The sequence below is a fragment of the Mastigoproctus giganteus genome, chromosome 4, assembly GCF_048544385.1.
Source record: "Mastigoproctus giganteus isolate SK-2022 chromosome 4, ASM4854438v1, whole genome shotgun sequence".
Classification (NCBI taxonomy): Eukaryota; Metazoa; Arthropoda; class Arachnida; order Uropygi; family Thelyphonidae; genus Mastigoproctus; species Mastigoproctus giganteus.
In genome coordinates, this window is record NC_143578.1 from 29,568,917 (window position 1) to 29,587,369 (window position 18,453).

Here is an 18,453-nt window from a genome sequence, read left to right on the forward strand (position 1 = left end):
AAACCACACAAATAATTCAAATAAATTATTTTTTGGGAAAAACATACCTCCTAACCATCAACCAATATGAAATTGCATTGTGTTACTGTCAGTAAAGGACAAATTGGAAGTGTATAAGAATTATTTTTTGAATGTTCACTCTATAATTTATAAAATTTATTAAAACTATCAAGAATGGTTTCATAAAGCTAATTTTATATTTGTAAAATCTATTTAATCTAATAGCTATAATCATCTGTTATTAAATTGTTTATTTTTCCAATCCACATGTAAAAACCACACCATAATTATTATTATTGATTACAATCATTAATTATTTTTGTATGGGAACCGGCCACACAATAGTGTAAGGTAAGTGGCACAAAGCAACATTCATTTCATGCAGTGAGGGAAAAAAATTAGGTAGAACTATGCTCAACACTTATGTATTTGTGATGATAATCACTAACAACCTGCTTTAGTTGTTTTGTGGTCCTGCAGCCAAGTTACTGCTTGGATGCAGCATTTCATTATGGCAAAATGGCTGAAAAGGAAGGAAAACTGAAATTAATTGACAAATTTGAAAGTGAGAAGAATGAGTCAAGAAACATGTCTGAAAATTATGGCAGGGGGTACAAATTGTTCACAACATAAAAAAGAACAAAACTAAGTTTTCTTACTTGAGGAAAGTATGATAATAGTGCAGAAATTACAAAACAGAAGAGGAATAAAGTCCTAAATAAGAAGGATTGGATGTTGTCGTGCTTTGATGATTCAACCAGAAATGAGCTGAGCTCCACTTTTTTCTCTATAGGTAAAAACTAGGTGCCACGGTAAATCTATTCACCTGGATATATCACATACATGCATGTACGCACGTACACACATTGTAGTGCCATTCTAAACCTGTTAATCGTACACATTCACCTTTTCTGAATTACTCCTATTTCCACAAAACAGACAGGAACTGTAAAGACACCCCTTATTTTTCAAATTTAACAACATACATTATAAAATTTTTTGTTATAAAATGCTAAACACTGAAGAAGTAATGCACAATTTCCATATATCCCAAATGATGGATAAAGGTTTTTTGGCTTTTTTAAAAAAAAGATAGAGACCAGAATATAATTGAGAACATTTTTTTAGGTATGATGTTTCTTATCGATTTACTAAAGTTTTCACTCAAAAAAAAAAAAAAAAAAAAAAAAATCCACCTTTTTTAAAGAGACTAAAATGCAACACCACAACTTAGTTTATGGCTAATGAGAATTATTATTATTATTATCTGTTAATGTATAAAAGCAATTGAGTAGCAAATGTTTCCAACACTACTATGTTAAGACTATATTATATATACTGGAAGAAATGTTTTGGTCTGTTAAAGTGGCAGTAAACTATTCCCCAATTCAGAATTTACAAATAGTAAAACTCAGTGCAAAAACTTCTTTTTGATAATGCTTAATTTCCTTTAACTTCAAATAATTTCTTTAAAAAAATTTTAAAAACTCCAAGGAAACTATTAGTGACAATCGATAACGGTAACAAGAAATTTAGTGTCTATTGTGAAAACTATTATTTTGATTTTATATATTTCACTATTCTATAACAATCATCAAAATACTATACAGATATTAAAAATATATATTTTTAATAACTTAACATCAACACAGTTGATACTTATGTTTCTTCCATTAGCTAAATAGTTTAATGTACAGGAGAAACTTTGATCACGTCTTCACCACTATGTGACAATAAATACTCCGTAAAATGCATACTATAAATAATGAGGATAATCTTAGAATTTTTATAAGCTATCTGTAAATAATGCTCTTTCATATAAGTTAGACATTATTAAATCTAAATCTCCAAGCAAAACACTTCCAAAATCTACTTTTATCAAAACTGTACACAATAAATCTTATTTTGTTCAACTAATTATGTACTGATAAGTATTAATTATGCAACTAGAATTCCTTAGGATATCTAATCTCCTAAATCAAAATCTTATTCTTATATCACACAGTTTATATTAGGCTTTATGTTATAAGTACTTTGTTGAGTATTAATCTTCTAAAGCAACATTACGGAAAAGATATGACATGGATTCATTATTATGAATGCGCCGTATGGCTTCAGAGAAAAGAGTACTAATATCAACAGTCTTGATTTTGTGACACTGCATCTTTTGAACTTCGTGAGGAACAGTATTTGTCACAACCACCTAAAGAAAACATCAAAACAAATAACTTTTGTTAAAAATCAGTTATTTTTAATTTTTAATCCTATTTACAGTTAGGAAAGTTTATGGATAACATTATGTTCTGGAAGTAAATTGACATGAAGAAGGTACAGAAACAGTAAGGAGGTAAGTTCCATTTCATAAGGTATTCCAACTTCTTCATGTCATATTGACAGTTATAAACATTACACAGTATGCTGCATTAAATTAAAATAATTTTTTGAAAAGTACTTTTATTGTGGTTTTGCAGAAAGTACAATGTAATCTCATTGGCAACACTAAAGGGGATAAAACAATACTCTGTGAGAGAGGAGGATATATAAGCTTCTAGGAACTATTTAAATTTTAACTTGCTATTTCAAATGAAATATAAACTAGAATAAATATAATTATGAATACCAAAATAAGCAGAGCATATTAGCTATATGCCATACGAGAATTGCACACCACCATCCAAACAAAAAAAGAGGTAGAATTTCATTTATCAACTGAGAGTTTAGGAAATTTAAAAAATTTTGTGAAAGGAAAAAATACATATATATATACTTTTTTTTTTAATTTCCTAGTTTTTTTAAATTTCCTATTAGTGGGGTCTACTGATAGACTGCAGAATGAGCAGGCCACTTTCTGTGCCATAAATTTAAAATTTAATGAACAAAAATATGTTTACTTCTGTATTTAGCTTTCCAACAAATAAACCCAAGTCATAAATAAAGCTGACTGACTAGTCAAGATGCAGAAAACTAAAAACTCCTACGGGATAAATGAGTGCATGAATGTATTAGTTAATCATTCACACAGCATAGCATAATCTGAATCTATTTGGTAATTTTACATCACAAATCTCTGATGAAATCACAAAACTCTAATACAACAAATTCCACAGGTATTACAGATATTCCACATTACTCACCACTCAATCACTTTCTTTCAAGGAGGGAAGAAAGTCATTGAGTGGTGATATAAGAGAAACGGAAGCTGGAACCAAAGTTTTATTAAAAATTAACATGGAAGTGGTAATTGGAATTTTTCCAAAGTCTTTCCATTCTAGTACAAAATCACCAGAGTGACTGCCTAGGCAGTTAAACTGTAGCTTGAAAGACCAAGAATCTTTGAATAAATTAAATAATGGTTATACGCAATTTGGCATGAAAATCAATCACACAATAAACAAAAGTTAAAAAAAGCTGGAAGTGACAAAGAAAATTTAGAGTATATACCTAAATAGCCAATAACTGGAACAAGTAAGTCTGTGTATCTATATGGAAATAAACAGGAGAATAAATAATGCAGTAAGCCAGTTAAAATCATCTGGAGCAAAACAAAAATTAGCTAAAAGAAAACAAGTTGCTTATAATATTTTGTAAGCCTGTTTTAACATATAGAGCCAAGAGCTAGATAAGAAATAAGGGCAAATAATAGCATCTTCATAAATGAAGTTTTAAGAAAAATAATAAATTAACTAGTAGATAGAAACAATGGCAATATCATACTGCAAATGAGGAAATAAAATAAATATCTGGGTAACAAATATCCAATAAAAGCACATTTAAGATCATGTAGGAGAGGAGAGGGATGGGAGATCAGTTAAATAGAGATTTGAAGCAAAAATGAATGATAATTATGTCAAGAAGAAGACAAAACCAAGAGGAAGTTGGATTGATGGAGTTGAGCAAGCAATAGAAGGAAAGAGGGCTCACTTTAGCTAGGGTTAAGGATCTAAGATGTGTGAGTGAGATAAAAATGGAAGAATGTGAATAGAATTAGTTAATAGCCCAGAAGGACTGTTTGTTTATCATTGTCTGTTACACCCAGTGGGGTGTAACAGACAATGATAAAAAATTATAAATAAGAACTGCTGCACATTGCAATTACAGTTATGTTATTATGCACGGAACATTTGATTATGTTAACATGCAAGATTAATTGTAAAATGCTTTACTGATTGAATAATATAATCTACATCAAAACAAACCTCATCAATTGGAGACTCGTCTATAAGCCTTGGAGCATCACAGGATAAGATACCATGAGTAGCTAAGACATAAATCTTATAAGCTCCCCGTTCCTTCAATACCTCTGCAGCTGCCACAAATGACTCTACATCATCAATCATATCATCCTATAAAATTAATTTGATTCAGCATTACTAAATTAAGTAAACAAAAGTTAAATTAACTTCTCTTTATGTATTTAAAGTGTGTTATCAATAAATTTAATCAAAAAACAAAGTTATATAATTTTTATATCAATGTGCTGTTGTTATTTTGTTTTTAGGAGCATTAGCAACTAAGGCCATATTGCTCCGGTGCGGTGGTCATTCCCTGACCTTTCCGCATCTTCCGTATTTGGTGGTGACGGGCTCGAACCCCGGTCTAATCAAGAAGCGTGTGCTACGCACTGCTGCTCCTTCCCACCTGGCTACGGAGGCGCCTATCAATGTGCTAAACTGGAAAAAAAAAAAAAAAAAAAAAAATTAAGCTTTATTGACAGTTTGTTGTACACCCGTGCTCAGGTAAAAAAAAAAAAAAAAAAGTTTTTTTTTTTTTTTTTAAACAGTAATTTTCAAGTCTTTTCTACACAGTTTTCTCAAGGATATCATAAGAATTATCTTCTATGCAATTTTTATTTTTGTCTTCAAATTTCTAAATTAATGTAGAAGTCATATTACTAGAATTCCACACCAATTTAAAGGTGAATCAATACTGGTCTCAAGATATGTACAATTTAACAATTTCACTGCCACCTAAATGTGAGAGAACTCGTTCAATGTGCTATAATTTTCATGCTGTAAATCAGAAAAAAATCTTAAAATTTTATAAAAAGTTCATTCATTTACATAAAATAACATCAACACAAGTAGAAAACAAAACTACATGCCAAATTTATAAACAAAAGCCAAGCACTACTGCAAAGCATTTGATCAGTGTGCCAGTACTGAGTAGCTGTCAGTTTCATGTGCCTTTTCAGCACTCACTGGTTGACTGTTGAAGAATGACTGCTTGTATACATTATGGCATGCTGTGTGGGTGCATTTTGAACATATTTTGCTTTACAGCACAACACTCCTAGTGCTGTTTCATGCATATATGCATTGAAGCAACGAAAACATGTTAAAAGGAAACTTAGATTTAAAAACAGGTCAGAAACAGGAGCTGGAAACAATAATATATTTGGGTTGAGTATAATAAAGCAAGGATGGGTAAATTGAGGCCTACAAAATAATTTAATCCAGCTCCACATAATAAATGAAATATTAATAATGTGATCTCAATATCTATGCTGGTTTCTGCCTAAAGTGAAAGCTAATGAATACTAACATATTAAAAAACATAAGAGAACTTTAAGGGTTTTATTAGGGCAAATTGACCAAGTGAATGGTTATAAACAAAAAGTACAGTTGATGAAAGTATACAGTTGTATGCCTCACATTTTAAATTGCTGCATAAATTTTCTGCTTGGCTTCCTATCAGTTTCTGTAGTTCAGCATCTTTCCATGTATTAGATTACTATTTCTTATATGTTTACACCTATAATAACTGGCTGTATGCATTTAGTATAGTTTTTGATAATACAAATGGCCAACACAGAGGTGGTGTAACTATGGAACCACAGTTGTTGCCAAAGCTAAAATAGATATAAATTCTTTTTGAAAATTATTTTCATGAAAATATATAAGGATATCATTAAAAAACATAAGCATGGCTCTGCCAGTCACTAAAAGAACCTGAATTATGCTCTACTATGGGTATTTCCACACAGCATTTACTGTTAAGTGATTTGCACATCCTCTGGTCCCTTGTACAGTTTTATTTGACATATTTGTATAGTTTTGAGAATTAAAATAAATGGTAATTACTTTTAAAATTAAATTACTTTAATTATACCTTTTTCTTCCTCCTGTTTTGCTTTTATTGTACATATTTCGGCTCAAAGGTTACTAAAGTAATTACAATTACCAATTAATTACTAAAGTAATTTCATCCAGACATGCATGCATACATACATAAATGGAAATATTCTTTTCAGATTTAATGTTAATATAGTGATATGTTAAGACTTTAGAATGAAAGTTTCAATTACTATACATATTAGACTAGCACGTAGTTATTTTTATCTTTCATTGTTTTAAATGAACATTCAAATATTGTATGGACTAATAATATACACGTTTAACTAAAATATATGTATATATAAAAAAAAAAAGATTTGGACCTAATGAAACCTACCACCATGATAGCAATTCTTCCACCTACATCACCAACCACATTAATAGGAGGTTTTTCCTTTGCTGCTAAAACTATAAAAAAAGTAAAACATTTGTATAAATTAAACAGTTTGAATAACACAACTGTGTAATTGAATGCAAATAACAGCAGGACATACATAACCAAGGGTTAGAGTACTATGCACTATATATAATAGTTCATTTTTTATTTTTTTTTTTAGAAAAAGCACAAAGACAGTTAAGGCTGTGAGGCATGAGCATGCTGTGTCTGTAAATTGCACGTACAGCAGGCCCCCATTATAATGCGGTTCGCTTTACGCTTATTCGCTATAATGCTGTTCTTATATTATAACACGTATCTGACTATAACGCTGTCACAGATCACTATAACGCTCTTTTACAGATTGGCATATTTAACGAAATCGTTTCATTTGATGGAGTTGATAGTTTGAAAATGAATAGCAAAACAGCATTAAAACGTTTCCCATGCCGACTTGAGAAATTTTCCCACACTCAGTGAAATTTTCTCGCATGCTAATTTAATTGCAGTACAGTGACTTGTTATGTAGTTCCGAGATCAACATTTTAAAAAATTATCAAGTATATTGTTTGTAATATTTGCGTTATATGCGTTTATCCGAAGTCTAGTCATCACTCAGTACCGTATTAGACATCGTGTGAAACGGACAGTTTACTTGAACGTTGTATCATAATTAATGCAACAACATCTGAAGTACAAAGACTATAAATTCTCTATTTCTTCTGTTTCAAAGGTGCTGTATATAAACTCTCTAAATAGTTCAGAACCTTTTATGGAAAAATGAAAATAACAATGAACTGTAATGGAACCGATTTAATGGTTTTAAATAGTGATTCAAACTTTTGGTTGTGATATTTAATTAGTCTTTGTGCATGTCTTTGACAGTGAAATAGTAACCGTGGCATGTGATGCAAGAAAGCAAGCATATGAACTTATGTAGCATCAGCCAAAAAAAAAAAAAAAAAAGAATCACACAACCATTCCCTCTAAATGTTTGTCCAGTTCCTCTTTAAAATTATTTAACCTATCAACTTCTACGACAGATGGAAGTTTGTTCCAGCAATTAATCACCCGCTGGCTAAAGGCAAATTTCCGCACATCTATCCTACAGCTGTCTTTCCTCAATTTGAATTTATGCCCCCTTAGGTTCGTAATCTGAACAAGTGGGAGAATCCCATCAGAATTCAGTGTGCTCAACCCATCCAATAACAATCAGATCACCATGCAGGTGCCTAGTCTCCAGCTGCTGCAATTTGCAGAATTTAAGCCTCTTGGTAAGAGGATCCCTTTATTCCCCTCAGCAATCTTGTTGCCCTTCTCTGTAGATGCTCAAGCAAATCTACATCCTTCCTAAAATGAGGCCTCCAGACCTGTATGAAGTACTCAAGGCGTAGCCTGACCATTGCCTTATACAGAGGGATAATCACCTCCTTTTCCCTGCCAGCAAAATTCCTGTATATCATTGACAAAACCCCATGACCTGCTCTGGCAGCCTGTCTACATTGCTCAGAAAACTTCATATCTGACTGCACAATTACTCCCAGGTCTTTTTCATTTTCTACCACCTTAAGTGTAGTACCACAGCTGGAACGTTCCTCTGAGGTTACTTCTACCCATATGCAGTACTTTGCATTTGTCAATGTTAAAATTCAGTTGCCACTTCTCAGCCCATCTGCCCAAATTTTCTAGATCCTGTTGCAGTAGCACACTGCCATTACTGTCATTAACAACCCTGCCAACCTTTGTATCATCTGCAAACTTCGACATTAAGCCTGATATACTTTCATCAATATCACTGATAAATATACAAAACAACAGTGGACCTAACACCGAACCCTGTGGGACTCCACTAATAACATTAGTCGACAAAGAGCAGTGCCCATTGATTACCACCCTCTGTCATCTCCCACTCAATCATCCTTTTATCCACTGTAGCAACTTACCTTTAATACCATTCTGCTCCAATTTGTAGAGTAGTCGTCCACGTGCAACAGTGTCAAAAGCTTTCCTGAAATCCAAGCACATGATATCAAAATTATTTTTTTCATCCAGTTCCTTTGTAACCACACTGTAATATCCAATCAAATTTGTCAGACAAGGCTTTCCCTTAACAAACCCATGCTGTGTCTGAATTATTGCTGCAGTCTTGTCTAGATGATCCTGCAATGCATCTTTAACCAGTGACTCCAGGAACAAAAGTTAAACTAACTGGTCTGTAATTACTGGTGTCACCCTTCGATCCCCCTTTGTGAATTGGGAATACATTTGCACATCTGCAGTCTGTGGGGGCCTCCCCTGAGTCACAGGAGTGAGCTCTGGCATTCCACTGGCTAAAGGCTACTTTCCACACATCTGTCCTACGACCATTCTTCCTCAATTTGAATTTATGCCGCCTTGTGTGTGTGTGTGTGTGTGTGTGTGTAGTCTGAACAAGAGGAAATATTCCACTGTCACTACACTTACTCAATCTATTCAAAGCCTTAATCACCTCATTCACATCTCCTCACAGGTGTTTAGTCTCCAGGCATTGCAATTGGAAGAACTGAAGCCTTTCCTGGTAAGAGCATCCTCTTGTTCCCTTCACTAATCTTGTCTTCTCTGCTCCCCCATTCTAACAGATCCATATCCTTCCACAAATGAGGCATCCAGACCTTTATGCAGAATTCAAGATGTAGCCTAACCATCGCCCTTTATATACTTGTATAAACCACTTCGCTGAATACAGAATTTTTTGCATATTTATTTCATTATTATTGTTACATTTATTTATGTGTATATATAAAAACTTTATTTTATTATAAAGTTTCTGTAGGCAATTATTAAAATATGGCATCATTCCATATTTTAATAATTGCCTACAGAAATTGCCTACAGTATATATATATGAACTGAAGGCAATCAGCCAAATGGGGTGTTTGAACCTTACACAAGAGACACAAGTTAAGGGGAACTCCAAGGGATAGGTTAAGTTTAATTACGGGTATGCAACAATATTTGGGTTTACCTGTCATGATCAGACCTGTATTATCAAGGAATTCTGCTATATAAAATTTATTTCTATGCTGAATTTTGTTCAATAATAGTCCAATGTTTGGAAGTTTGTCTAAATGTTACTTGGTAAAAGTACAAAGTACATAAATTTTAAAATTTAAAAGGAAAAGTACAATTTTAACAACAAATTCAAAAATTTCAGTCCAAATATGACAAAAAAGGTCCAGATGACAAATGGCCTAAACTTAAAAATAAGTGAGATAGACCCAGTGAATTTTATTATTCTTTTCAAATATTTATATGTTTACTGTCTGAAGTACTATTACTTGTTACATAACAGTCAGATGGAAAAACTACTCAGAATGTTTTCAGTTCATTTTTGACTAAGGAATCATTTTCCATGTCTAAATAAACACTATGTCTAAATGAAAGCATGTTTCAGATGTTTGAGCATGGCCGGTGCTAAAGTTTAGGGCCCTGAGTGCACAAATTAATGTTTGGGCTACCTGTTGTCCTTTCCAGCAGTGAGGGCTCCCTTTTGTTTGTATTTGGCAATTTTTCAAATGGGGCCCCACTGAGTACACTGCACTCCCCTCCCCAAGAACCAGGGAGGTTCTTGGCATTATTAGAAAAAATCCAATCGGTTTCAAATTTTCAGCCTATGTTTCATCTGTCTCTGGGAAGGCTGTAGGCCAGATCCCAATCTGTTTGGTTCGGAAATGACACCGGCAAACATTTTCATTATGAAGATGATCCTTCTTTACCGAATCATTGCCTACAATGATTCAGTAAAGAAGGATCATCTTTACTGAATCACTGTAGGCAACGATTTATTTACTTATATACACTTTCAAACCGTACATGCATTACTGGCTTAGATAGTAATGCAGAATTCCAACCCCCCACCCACAAGGTATTCCTAAAGAAATCTACATGTGTAGGTAACACAAGAATTATATAAGCACTGGCAGTTCAAAGTTTTCACTTAGTAAAATTAAATTATTTAAAATAAAGTTCAAGTCTATAAATCACTAGATAAACTGGATCAAATTAATACTGTATCAAGGTGAAACTTAAATTGAGAGAAGGCAAAAGAATCTGATTTCCAGTAACCTCAAGATATTAAAGTATTATTATTACAAAAAGTACATCAGAAATCCATTACAAATTTGTGAATACCTCCAGCTTAGGATATTGAAACAATTATGTATTAGCTACTTATATTGTTCATTACAACATTAGAAAAACCAAACTTTTAAATATGCTAAATTGGAGACCTTTCTTTTTTCTACTAACCAGGCATTATGTCCAAGCCAACATCCATTGTTCTTGATGAAAATGAAACAGGCGGAGAGTATCGGCCATCTACCATATCTAATTCTGACTCTTTTTGTTCTCCATGAATAACTGCTATACCTAAAAATAAATAAAATGAAGTAGTAATACTATATTCCAGTTTAACAGAAGTTAGAATAATTTTGAAAATTAATAAATGTTTATATGATTAAAAAACAACATATTAATTACCTAGTCTCAGTCTTTCTGCATAAGATGTTGCTTTCTTTGCAGAACCAGGATTTTTAGCAACTATAACAGCATTTCGATAATCAGGAATCTAGAAAGAAAATAAAGATTTTAAAAAATTTACAGTTAAGATGATAAAAAAAGGAAGTAAAATAAACCTTAGAAAATTTTTAAATTAGTTATGTTCTGTCACAAGATTTTCAACCAAATAATTTCATACAAACTACCCCTGAACATTTTTACAAGAACATTGATTTATTAGCTCTCTTTAATTTATTGACTTATTAGCTCTTCTTGACTCTCACTGATTTAACTCAGCAGTTTTTTATTGTAACATGTTAAGACTACCATCAGACAGTAATCAGATGTAATTTTTATTTGTTATCAATCAAATGCAGACAGTATAGGAATATCAGAAACATGGTGCCAATCATGCAAAGGATATGCAGAATTTAAATCTGATGAACATAATGCATATAAAAAGGACTGAAAAATGATTTGGAAGAGTTATGCCATTGAATAAGCAAAAAAAAAAAAAAAAAAACCTCAGGCAGTGCACCCAGTTGACATGGGTGGCCAGTTCAGTAGTGAGTGAGTTTTGTGTCACATAAACACCGGAAAATAAGACTGAGAGCAGGTGTATGTTATAAGCCAAATGGCTGTGATGTGTATAATGAACTACACAGACAAACAAAATAGTCCAGTATATCTGAATGTCTTACAATGGGTGATTTTAATTTATCATATATTGACTGAAACTTGTGGACTGGTCACTTACACACTAGCAGAACTTCCCTTGATTCCCTGGATGACAGTTTACTACACCGGCATGTTAGAGAGGCAACAAGAGAAAGCAATACTTTTGCTCTGATTATCAGTAGTGCTCTCTTCATGCATTAAATCTCCAGATAAAGGAACCACTAATTGAAAGTGATCATAGTGAATGGGTGTGGAATTTATTTAAAGATATAACTGCTGTCAAGGGAAGGGATTTTGCTTTCATAAAGGTGACTACAGTGGTCTTAGACAGAATTTTAGTTCTTTTCAGGGGGATAAACTGATGATGTTATCAAGTGCAAGTCTAAATGGGAAGCATTCAAGGAGGTAATTGTAAAAGCTACTATGCTTTTTTATACCAACTATGGAGTATTGTTCAAGATTTAAACCTAAATGGATGTCAGATAAGCTGATAAAGCTAGTGGCAGAGAATAAAAATGAATGGAATGAATATAAATTATCGGTGGATGCATACAGAAAGTACAGGATTGAGCAAATACAATTACCTATTTTAAAAGTGGTGCCATTTCATAGCAGTTGTTGTGGGAGCACTGCTGTTTGTGTCCTGAGGTAGAGTAGACTAAAGCAGTCAGCAAAATGGAGCAACGGGCATATAAACAGTGTACATTTGCTGTGATTATTCAACGTGAATTTAGACAATACTTGAACATCAGAAGAAATGGTAGTGTTTCAAGTCGAAAGACAACACTTAGATTTACAAATTTAGAACAGTATTTGTAATAGATGCACGAAACCTAAAGGTCAGATGTATATGGTGCATACTCCAGAAAACATTTTAAGAATCAGAGCAACATTACAATGCAGCCCTCGAACAAGTGTTAGTCGTCGATCAAGGGAATTGAACATATCAGAACAAACTGTATGCTATATATTGCTATTGCTATATAATATCGGTGTAGATACACCAAAGTTAACCCATAAATTTGAACTATGTATGTAGTGTAAAGGCATCGTTTCAATAGTATCTCATATTGTGGGTGTCTTCACAACGAGATAGCTGGTATTGCACTACTTCACATAAATAATGCTTCTCTAGTAGAGAAAACTACTGTTATTTATTTTCAGAGGATACCACAACCACCCAGACGATCCTTTTGAAACTAGTGGGCTTCATCATCAGTGGGCGGGCAGGTACCCTGGTAATGCAATATGCCATCACAGTTGCGATATATTGCACATCAATTCATATTTCCATCCACATAAAATGCAAATGGTTCAATAATTACATGTTCATGATTTGGATATAGCATAAATTTCTGAAATCTGTCCTTACAGATCGTGAATGATGTGATCCAGGCTTAAACAGTAATTTCATCATAAGCGATGAGAACAAATTTCATTTAAATAGGTATGTAAATAAACAAAATTTTAGATACTGGGCAGCTGAAAATCCATGTCATGTCACTTTTATGAACCACTTCACAACCAAAAGGTTACCGTTTGGTGTGGATTGCCTGCTTTCAGCATCATCAGTCTATACTTTTGTGAAAATGTTAATGGTTCAGCTGTCATGATAACCTCAGCCCTATGTGTAAACATACTGCAAGAATTTTTAAGAGGAATTCAACAAAAAGAATCAACTTATGAAATGTCTGGTTTCAACAGGATGGATTCAACCTGATTTTGGCACATACCAAAAAACTTTGCGGGGACACTTTAAAGGAAATATTTTCAAATCACATTATGTCTCGTTTCGGCAACATAAACTGGCCACCACGATCACCAGACTTATCTTTTTGTCGCTTCTTTTTATTGGGGATTCTTAAAATTCAAAGGCTACATAAGCCATCCATGGACACTTGAGCAACAGAAACAAAGCATTCATGATGATATTGAAAGAATACCAACAGACACATTACACGGAGCAACAGATAATGTCAGAATACAAGTAGAGAATTGTGTTTGCAATGTTGGTGGCCATTTAAAGGACATTTTCAAACACTGAGGAATGTAACATAAATGCTTTGATGTTATTATACTATAATGACAATAAATATCTTATCCAATTTACACACTTGTCATTTCATTTTTAAAATAGGTAGGTAGTGTGAATCAAGTCACTAAGGTGGTTATATAAGCTAACACAGATTATGAAAAGTCTTTGGTTAAGAACACAAAGAAAATCGACAAAGAATTCTGTGCTGACATTAGTTACTAGAAGGAAAGAGATAAACCACATTGATCCGCTAGATATTAATGGAATAACCACTGATGATCCTGTTCAGGTTACTGACAAACTGAATAAATACAGGGTGATCTCTGTAAGTAAGGAAATATGTTTGGCTGTAAATAACAACACCATTTTAAATATGTATTTTAATTCAAAAAATATTTTTTGGCTAAATGCCTAAGAGTATGAAGAAGTTTGTTTATGCATGGATACTGCACATACATCATTTCTACTACCAAGGTAGTTTTTGAATGCATTGTTTAATTATATCTCATATTGTGAATACCTTCACAACGAGGTATTCACAATATGTTTGTTGTTGTTTGGTTTTTTTTTTTAGGAGCATTAGCAACCAAGGCCATATTGCTCCAGGGATATGCGGTGGTCATTCCCTGACCTTTCCGCATCTTCCGTATTTGGTGGTCACAAGCTCGAACCCCAGTCAAATCAAGAAGCGTGTGCTACGCACTGCTGCTCCTGCCCACCTGGCTATGGAGGTGCCTTCACAATATGTGAATACCTTCACAATATGAGATATAATTAAACGATGCAGTCAAACTACCTTGGTAGAAGAAATTATGTATGTGCAGTACTCATGCATAAACAAACTTCTTTATATATTAATTGATGCTAGCACAATAAAAAGGACAGGCATAATATATTTTGTCTGTTCAATATAGCTGCCATTTTAGTCTTTACAAAATTGTAGTCTTTTGGACACATAGTGACACACAGCAAGGCACAATTCTTAAGAAATTCACAATTCTCAAATTCTCTAACTATTGACTGCTGAAGCTCCAGCAGAGACCTGTGCTTATAACTGATTTTTTTATCCTTTAAGAATCTCCACAAAAAGTAATCACAGGGTGTTAAATCTGGTCAGGTAACCATTCAACTGCCATCCAATCCATCAACCTGTGAATTTTTCATCTAAGAATTTACAGGTAATTTTTGCATGGTGAATGGTGCTCCATCCCGTACAAAAAAAGCAATGCTTTTGGATGCAGTAATGGAATGAGTTTCTCATTTAGCAGCCTCTGGTAGCTCCTCCTATCATGATTCCTTCAAAGAAAAAGGTGTCTGAGATCACCTCTTGTCTAAAGTCCAGCAGAAGAATTGTGCCTTGCTGTAGTAGTAGTAGTGTCATGTGATGCAAGAAAGCAAATGTATGAGCTTATACAGCATCAGCCAAAAATAAAAATAAAAATTAAAAATCACACCATTCCCTCCAAATACCTGTCCAGTTCCTACTTAAATTAATTCAACCTATCATGACAATTAATCAACTTCCATGACAGATGGAAGTTTGTTCGAGCAATTAATCACCCGCTGGCTAAAGGCAAATTTCCGCACATCTATCCTACAGCTGTCTTTCCTCAATTTGAATTTACGCCCCCTTAGGTTCGTAATCTGAACAAGTGGAAGGATCCCATCAGAATTCAGCATGCTCAACCCATTCAAGGCCTTATACACCTCAATCAGATCACCGTGCAGGTGCCTATTCTCCAGCCACTGCAATTTGCAGAACTTAAGCCTCTCTTGGTAAGAGGATCCCTTCATTCCCCTCAGCAATCTTGTTGCCCTTCTCTGTAGCCGCTCAAGTAAATCTACATCCTTCCTAAAATGAGGCCTCCAGACCTGTATGCAGTACTCAAGGCGTGGCCTGACCATTGCCTTATACAAAGGAACAATCACCTCCTTTTCCCTGCTAGCAAAATTCCTATATATCATTGACAAAACCCCATGACCTGCCCTGGCAGCCTGTCTGCATTGCTCAGAAAACTTCATATCTGACTGCACAATTACTCCCAGGTCTTTTTCATTTTCTACCACCTTAAGTGTAGTACCACACAGTTGGTATGTTTCTCTGAGGTTACTTCTACCCATATGCAGTACTTTGCATTTGTCAAGGTTAAACTTCAGTTGCCACTTCTTAGCCCATCTGCCCAAATTATCTAGATACTGTTGCAGTAGCACACTGCCATTACTGTCATTAACAACTCTGCCAACCTTTGTATCATCTGCAAACTTCGACATTAAGCCTGATATACCTTCATCAATATCATTGATAAATATACAAAACAACAGTGGATCCAACACCGAACCCTGTGGGACTCCACTAATGGCATTAGTCCACGAAGAGCAGCACCCATTGATTACCACCCTGTCTTCTCCCGCTTAACCATCCTTTTATCCACTGTAGCAACTTACCCTTAATACCATTCTGCTCAAATTTGTACAATAGTCTTCCATGCGCAACAGTGTCAAAAGCTTTCCTGAAATCCAAATATATGATATCAAAATTATTTTTTGCATCCAGTTCCTTTGTAACCACATCATAATATCCTATCAAATTTGTCTGTATGTTACTACGTGCCCAAAAGACTACAATTTTGTAAAGACTAAAATGGCAGCTATATTGAACAGACAAAATATATTATTTATTCTTTAACAGGGATTTAAACATTCCTGACTGTCAAGTCAGGAATGTTTAAATCCCTGTTAAAGAATAAATAAGGGTTGTTAAGAGGGCAATAAACACAATTATGGTGATTAACAGTTCCATTTAGTTTAATGCTTCATCAGTTCACAAAACATTGCCAACGATATCGGGGTTTGTGCCACTCATGGCCAAAAACCATTCAGAAAATTCCAATCTTATATGTGGATTGTATTTGTTCAAACTTCATAATTCTATTTAACCTTGTTTTAGATATATTAAGTTCCAAACTTTGCTTTATCTGAGATTTTTTTGGACTTCTTTCAATATCCTCTCTTACAAGTTAAAATTGGCAAATACTGGCAATGTTATGGTGATTCATGAAGTGATTCTTAATTTCCTTATTAGTTTTTTCTTATGCAATATCATCTACATTTATATATACATACATATATATATATATATATATATATATATATATATATATATATATATATATTACTTTATTCAGTTTCATCAACTTCTGAATCTGAATATGCAAAGAAGCAAGCATCACCTTAAAAAAAAAACCACACTTCCCACACCAGTGTCCATCCTTTCTAAGAATTTTTCTAATTCTTCCTGAAAAAACTACCAACTTCCATAACACCAGATGGAAAGCAAATTTCCACACATCTGTCATGCAATCATTCCTCAATTTAAATTTGTCTCCCCAATGTGTTGTATAAACAAGAGGAAGGATGATATCGACATTTAACTTACTTAATCTATTCAAACACCTCAATCAGATCTACTTGCAAGTACCTGGTTTCAAGATGCAGCAATTTGCAGAACTGAAGCCTTTCTTGGTAAAAGTACCCTTTTCCCTCACTAATCGCATTTCCCTTCTCTGCATCCATTCTAACAGATCCACATCCTTCCTAAAATGATGTTTCCAGATTTGTATGCAGTAAGTATACTTAAGGTGTGGCCAAACAATTGCCTTACCCAGTGTGATAATCAGCTTATCCTGTTGGCAAAATTCTGTATATCACTGACAAAACACCAGAAACCATTACATTACTTAATTTCCTTATTAGTTTTTTCTTATGTAATATCATCTACATTTATATATTATATTACTTTATTCAGTTTCATCAACTTCTGGATCAAAATTTCTTCAATTCTGATTTGTGCAAAACCACTGTTCTGAACCTTGCTGAAAGGTTGTGCCCTCCTACGTCAATTTTTGTAACTATCATAAAGATAAAAATGGATACTACTGCTTGTAAATGCAGTTACCAGAAGGCACCAACATCACTGAAATGTTTACAAATAATATATACACATTTAGATGTAACTTGTTGATACTGTGCTTAAAGAACTTTCCAACTGTATATGTACATATGAACTTACTCCCTAGAGGAAAGTCCACATATATAGTAAACTCTTCAAAATCTCGGACTGAGAGGTGCTGGATTTTAAAATTTTCTTAAGTTTAAAAAAGCATACCTAGTGATTGAGCAATTTTGAAGAACATTTCGATGAACATTAAACACTAACAGATGAATTTATTTTGTAAGGTAGCACTAGTGATTAAAAATGTAAATAACAGTTTAATTTGTTAAATGCAAACAAATGATAATAAAAAAGTCATAGAAAACAGGTCATGTACTGTAATGACAATTTAAATGCATGCGTGGTACAGTATCAGACAGTATATCAATAAATGTATTTCAGAAAAAAAAAATACTTTTGTACTGGAGGATAAAAAAAAAAAAAAAAAATTGTAACTAACCTTCTTAAACAGGGCTGTATGACCAGCAATATACACAGTGGGGGGCAAAAAACTGCATCACTTGTGAATTTTGCAAATAATGTGTTTTGCGTTGCATTGTGGGTTGCAAATTTCCGAATTGCATTTGCTAGATGGGATATATATATCTCTGTGAATGAAATCCAATATAAAAGACTCCAACCTGATATACCTAATTACTATAAATATCTTCCCAAAGGGTAAAATGCATAATTAATGGAAATATGAGAATTCATGCAAATGGCA

The 18,453-nt window shown here is 33.5% G+C and overlaps 1 protein-coding gene across 1 annotated transcript in view; it reads right to left on the bottom strand.

Moving 5' to 3' along the window:
- Window positions 1-2,044: 2,044 nt before the first annotated feature.
- The window catches only part of LOC150086509 (phosphoribosyl pyrophosphate synthase-associated protein 1-like), a 59,875-nt gene continuing 43,466 nt past the window's right edge, over window positions 2,045-18,453 (bottom strand). The window contains exons 6-10 of the mRNA XM_090372187.1: window positions 11,008-11,095; window positions 10,777-10,896; window positions 6,451-6,521; window positions 4,197-4,343; window positions 2,045-2,203 (exon numbers count right to left, since the gene is read on the bottom strand). Coding sequence (XP_090228313.1) covers window positions 2,045-2,203; window positions 4,197-4,343; window positions 6,451-6,521; window positions 10,777-10,896; window positions 11,008-11,095 — 585 coding nt within the window. The remainder of the gene's footprint in view (window positions 2,204-4,196; window positions 4,344-6,450; window positions 6,522-10,776; window positions 10,897-11,007; window positions 11,096-18,453) is intronic.